The following is a 5919-nucleotide window of genomic DNA, read 5'->3' as shown; positions in this document are numbered from 1 at the left end:
ATGAGGTAGGCAATCTTGGAACGGTCTGTGGGAAAACTTGAGGGTTGGAGCTCGAAGGTGAGGGAGCATTGGGTGAGGAAACCCTGGCAAGAGCTTGGATCCCCAGAAAAGGGCTTGGGAGGTGGTAGTCGGGGCTCCGCCAACCGAGAAGGCCTGTCGTCACTGGGAGGTGACCGGGGGAAGGGGGGAGGACCAAGGAGGCGTTCAAAGAGCTGGTGAAGGGAACTCATCATTTCGGCCAGGAGTTGAGAATGTCTAGCCATCAGCTCCTCTTGTCGGCTGAGAACGGCTTCATGGCGCTGGAAAGAAGCCTCATGTCGAATGATCACCGCCAACAGGTCCTGGGAACTGAGTGTTTCTGGGTCCATGATTGACTTGGTTATTCTGTCACAATCCGGGTTAGAACTCCGGTCTCAGAAGTGTAGAGCTGGGGGTACTACCCCTTAGCCACAGAGGAGATGTTGTAGGACCCAAATGAAACACCCAAGGCAATACTCCAGGCAAGTAGATTTAATGTTCACAAAACAGGAGGCAAAACAAAACAACTCCACGAGGGGAGAAAAAACAAACTAAAGATAACTTCAAAAACTTACTAGGACAGACACGGTGAGACAAAGCAGGAGACACACAGTCAGGGACGCAATAACCAAGTGACAAACCAGGGGAAAACACACAGCTAAAATACACAAGGGGGAAACAAGGCACAGGTGACCTGGATAAGCTAATTAGGACACATGAGGAAGAACTAAGGCAAAGGGGAACACCGCTGACCTCTAGAGGCCAGGAGACAAACAGGGGAAGCAGGAAGCTGACACAAGATCCCTGAGAAACAAAACATTAGACAATGCCAAATGGAAGAATCAAAACGGACAAATCTGCAATACACTTAATCTAGAATAGTGAGTGACTACAGTCTCCTTTGTCCAACCAGTCAAAGTTCATGGCATTTGAATTGGCCACCACATTTGCAACTGATTTATCTCCCATAGCTCTCAGTTGGGCTGTCTTTGGGAGGGACTAGGGAGACATTATAATAGATCTAAGTCCTGTGGTTAGTGAATCAGTTATGGATGAGAGAGAACTCAACTAAACGTAAGGGACATAGCTTCCCATCATGGGGGACCCCAAGATCAGGCTATTACTGCTTCTGAGCACCAATGTCTCATTTTGTAGCTCTCTGATTTTCAAGATGGTGAAGACCATTCTTCATTTGCGTTGTATTTAGTCAGTATAGGAAGATAAATGTTTTTGTAATATGTTAAAAAATATATTCTGTTCTATACTACACTATACTTTAGTTAATAACATTAAACATGATTTTAGATAGACAAGGTCCCTTTCTGAACTTCATCCTCTGTAAAAAGTTGGTGTTCCCTCAAGCTCTCATTAGCATAAAGCAGGTTTCTGAGTTGGTGTCCTATTTTGCTGACCCACTGTATCCTTGAGTAAATGTCCAACCTAATGTAGGTCTCAATACAATTTTAAACTTACTAAAAGACCAAAAGATGTCAAAAAATGTATCCTCATGCATCTGACATTTACACAGATTCAATGTAACTAAATAATGAATAAATGCAACACCAATGTAAAAATGTTCACTAACATGAGGACTTTTTTATTTGCATTTTAGAGAAAGGCAATGAGAATGCTGATGAACAGACGTCGACATGCCCATGTAAGTCTCTAAGGGTTTACTCGATCTGTTAATCTTACATTCAGTTAATAAATGATTTCAGTGAAAAGTTGTGTTGATTGTTGAAATGTTATGTTGATTGTTTAAGCCTTAAGTGATGATTTGGCCCTGAGCGGATCCCTAGCATGTAGGCAGGGGCATTAGGAAACAAGGTACAAGCATGTTTCCTGTACACTGACCTTAATCGATAACCTCAGCTTTTGGATTGATGCCTGGCCTGGTTTTTTAGTTTTAGTGGAACTGGAGATAACAGAGCTCGACCTGGCTGGATCTGAACACTTGTGCCATGATGTTTATGATTCATTACAATTGATGTTATTCATTAAAGAGAATTGCCATTTAGTACGTAAAGGGTAAAGGGTCCAGAGTTCAAGTGGTGTTGTGGGACTTCGACTGTGAACCCAGGATGTTGTCTAAAGAAATATTGACTCAATTTGGAGAAAAGCTTTGTTGGGTTGTTTTCTCATTATATAGAAGTACATCTAAAACTTAGCCAGGGGCTAGTAGGTAGTATATGAGAAATATTGATAGAAGTCATATAATACTTGTACATTCAGTAAAATTATTCAAATTGATTTGCCCATTATTTGTGATCTCCAGTGTCAGCAAGGTTAAAGACCTTTAAGAAATACTGTATGTGTACCAATACATGACAGAGAGCAAAAATGATGTGACTGGTACATTCAACCTCAGGAATTGCCCCAAGTCACGTCAGGTAGGCCTATGTCTGTTTGTTTTTGTGGCTCGACTTATACCTGTTCCTGCTGGTAACTGGGGGAACTGTTATCTTTCTGACCCTTCCTCACTCTGTTTGCCTGACCCTTCCTCTCTTGTTATCATCCTCCTCATTCAGGTGGAACTCGAAGTCCCACAAGAATGCAGCTTCGTTCTTCACACGGCGGACTGTGCCCTCAGTGAGGAGTCGGTCATCGACCCCCCCCAGGCTGCAGGAGCTGAGGCCTTCCAGGCTGTAATGGAAAAGTCAGTGCAAACATTTACCATAAAGATAAAACATGTATTCATAATTTGTACATAGAATATGCCTTACTAGTCCTTCTTGTAAAACGGATCAGGATGATGAACCGCACAGCTGTAGAGGGGGACATCTTTGTGTATACCCTGGGCCTCCAGTCCAGCCCTGACTCCCACTGGGTCAGAGATATGCTCATTGTGGCTTAATACAAACAGAGCAAAGCCATTATGTACGCTCTGGCAAACACAGTCAGGAAGTAAGTGAAATTACAGTCTTTCATCTAAAAATAACTGGAATCATAGATATCTCATCAATTGCCTTTATTTATTTATTTTTTTATCTGGGAACATGGTTGATGTTAATTTGACCATAACAACCATAACAGCTTTTTAACCATTTAGATTTTTTGATTCAATTATTTGTTGAAGTTAACCACCAGAGGGCAATACATCCCAACAAAATTCAGAACTAGTGGGTAACATATTCCCAACACTCATCTGCAGGTTTCAGGCAGGACATCCCACCCCTGAGGTCAAATAGGTGAAAGAGTTCATGGATACCATGTTGGGAGACTGCTCAGGGGATGTGGATATGAGCAATATTACAAGTAATGTTTTAAGTATTGTGTTGTTTTATACCTAACATACAGTTACCGCTAGTCAATATTGCACCTTGCAACTTAGTGGAAAGTGTTTTGAATAACCAGATTGTTTCTCATTCATTTTCTAGGTTGCATGGGTAAAGCAATGAAATCTACAGGTGATGTCGGTCTGGGCTTGAAGGAATCTATCATCAACTGTGTGCAGAAGGGTGCTTCTCTATCTGTCCAGAAGGCAGCAATTCAGGCCTTCAGACTCATGGACATCGACCAGGAGGTGATTCCATTCCCACCACCATACCCATCACCTAAACCTGCTCAATAATTCTCAACATTCTTATTTTGAGTTCTCTTCAGTTATAGCAGATGCTTTTATTAATTAGCACACTTTTCATAATCTAATCATTAACAATCTGTATTAATAAGTGGAAATGTTTGTGCTGTGAAGGACAGGTCAGAAAAACTCTCTTGGAGGTGTACCAGGATGCTGAGAGCCCCGTCCAGAAACGTGTGGCAGCTTATCTGATGCTTATGAAGAGTCCTGACGATGTGCTGCTTAGCAAGGTGATCACCACGCTGAAGGAGAGACAGGACCCACAGGTCAGGAGCTTTGTGGCCTGCCACCTTGACAACATCCGCCACTCTGATGATCCCAAAATGCAACAGTAAGTGACTGTTTTCTGTATGATATGTTCAGTCACTCCCTCTTCATTATCACTTGTGCAACTCAAACAAGTTGTGGGTTCTGAAAAGTGCTCTCTTTCTCTCTTCCTCAAGAATAAGACAGTAAGTATATTGAGGAGGCATTGCAAGACCATCAGCACTCTGTTAACCCCTTCACCACAATGTCCCGCAACTACAAAATGGACACTGCCATGGGCTCCATAAAGAGCAACATGATCTTTGATTCCACTCCATCCCTGCCAAAGGAAGTCCTGCTGGAGACCACCCTCAAAGCCTTTGGGTATAACGATATGTTAGAGGTAAGGTTTGAAAAGACATTCGAAACGTGTATTTATCTAATAAATGAAACATTTAATTAAAATGTTTATTATTTAAAAGAATATTGCATCTATATTGGTGTGATTACATTGATATCTTGTCTCACCCTTTTTTCCACTTCCATTTTCAAGGTCAGTATTGAAGGTAATGGATATGAACCGAGCCTTGAGGCCCTTTTTGGAGAGCAAGGTTTCTTCCCGGACTCTGTCTCCAAGGCCATGTACTGGGCTGGTCTCAAGATGCCAGACTCGGTCCAACAGGTGCTGGAGAACTGGATTGCTCCCTTGAGGAGTGAGAGAAGGAAAATACAGGTAAAACTGTATAATTTGATATATTGATGTTTAAGGAATAGTCTTTTCGTTTGGCTTTTCAGTGTGAGCTGAAGTATTTAAATACATTTTTAATAATCCATATCTTACTGGCCCACAGGACCTTGTAAGAGACATTGGACAGAACTTCCAAAAGCTTGTCAGCGAACTACACTCTCAAGACTCCGCTGCCATGGCCTACCTAAGGATTCTTGGAGATGAAGTTGGATACATCAAGTCCAGTGAGATGGAGCACATGGCCCCGACCCTAGCTATGTACTCTGACGTGTTCTTCAACATAATGTCTCTTAAGGTAAATCATTGTTGACTGAATAGGTCATTCTGAGGGGGAAAGCATATAATAATATACAGTATGTGGAAACTAGATAACTAAACAAAACAGTCAATTACAAACAAAGCTAAACATGTTTTCAATTATTTCTATACATTTTCAGTATAACTGACCCACACACAAAGTCCCTTTGTTTCTTTATTTTTGCACAGGCCATGCAGTCTCTAATGTCCAGCACTAACAATGAGCTTTATGCCCACTATATCTTCCTGGATGAGAGCTTTTTCCTGCCCTCTGCGTCTGGTTTACCCCTGAAATTCTCCTTGTCTGGTGTCTTTGCCCCTGGAGCTAAGGGAGGTCTGAACTTTTCCCCTGTCATGGTAAACTGCCTGCTCTTTTATTTCTATTCAATTAATGTATAGGCCTTATGGAACATGTTTTATGGATTTCTACCATATTTGGACAAATTCTTTCATTTATTTAGGATCCTAGGTGAAATTTTACCTGTGAATTATGCCTTTCTTACCTGTAGCAGCAGTTGTCTTTCATGCAATCTATTGGTGTAGAGTTTATTACACAACTGGGTATCGACATTTCTGAGTTTGTGGTGGCTGGCATCGAGATGCACACCAACATGTACCATGAGAGTTCCCTGAACGCCAAAGTCACCATTAGCAGGAATGTTATCAAACTCTCCATCCCTGCACCCAAGGGAACTACTCAGCTATTCAGTGTCAGGTGGGAATTACTCTAACTTCATCTTAAATTCTTACATTTTACATTTTAGTCATTTAGCAGACGCTCTTATCCAGAGCGACTTACAGGAGCGCTTAGGGTTAAGTGCCTTGCTGAAGGGCACATCAACAGATTTTTCAACTAGTCGACTCGGGGATTAGACCAGCGACCTTTCGGTTACTGGCACAACGCTCTTAACCACTAAGCTACTTCTAATAATTTGATATTAAATATAAGTGGCACATTATGGGTAGCTCACATACTGTTGTCAATGTTAATAGGAGTACAGATTTAAGAATCCAGCTTGTATCAAATACC

At 41.7% G+C, this 5919-nt stretch overlaps 1 protein-coding gene across 1 annotated transcript; it reads left to right on the top strand.

Moving 5' to 3' along the window:
* The first annotated feature begins 4109 nt into the window (after positions 1 to 4109).
* LOC121538912 (apolipoprotein B-100-like) lies at positions 4110 to 5620 on the top strand. Its single transcript, XM_041847075.2, has 5 exons — positions 4110 to 4247; positions 4398 to 4577; positions 4696 to 4860; positions 5052 to 5246; positions 5399 to 5620. The coding sequence occupies exons 1-5, from the start codon at positions 4110 to 4112 to the stop codon at positions 5618 to 5620; spliced, it is 900 nt and encodes a 299-aa protein (XP_041703009.2).
* Positions 5621 to 5919: the final 299 nt, after the last annotated feature.

This window comes from Coregonus clupeaformis, chromosome 25, assembly GCF_020615455.1.
Source record: "Coregonus clupeaformis isolate EN_2021a chromosome 25, ASM2061545v1, whole genome shotgun sequence".
Taxonomy (NCBI): Eukaryota; Metazoa; Chordata; class Actinopteri; order Salmoniformes; family Salmonidae; genus Coregonus; species Coregonus clupeaformis.
This window is presented reverse-complemented; position numbering and strand designations above follow the sequence as displayed.

Bases quoted from the DNA above. Each gene is read 5' to 3' on its own strand.
- LOC121538912 (XM_041847075.2), top strand. From the start codon at position 4,110: ATGTCCCGCAACTACAAAATGGACACTGCCATGGGCTCCATAAAGAGC. The intron at 4,861-5,051 runs GTGTTCTTCAAC...CCACACACAAAG, and splicing joins CCCTAGCTATGTACTCTGAC to TCCCTTTGTTTCTTTATTTT. The intron at 5,247-5,398 runs GTAAACTGCCTG...TCTTACCTGTAG, and splicing joins TGAACTTTTCCCCTGTCATG to CAGCAGTTGTCTTTCATGCA.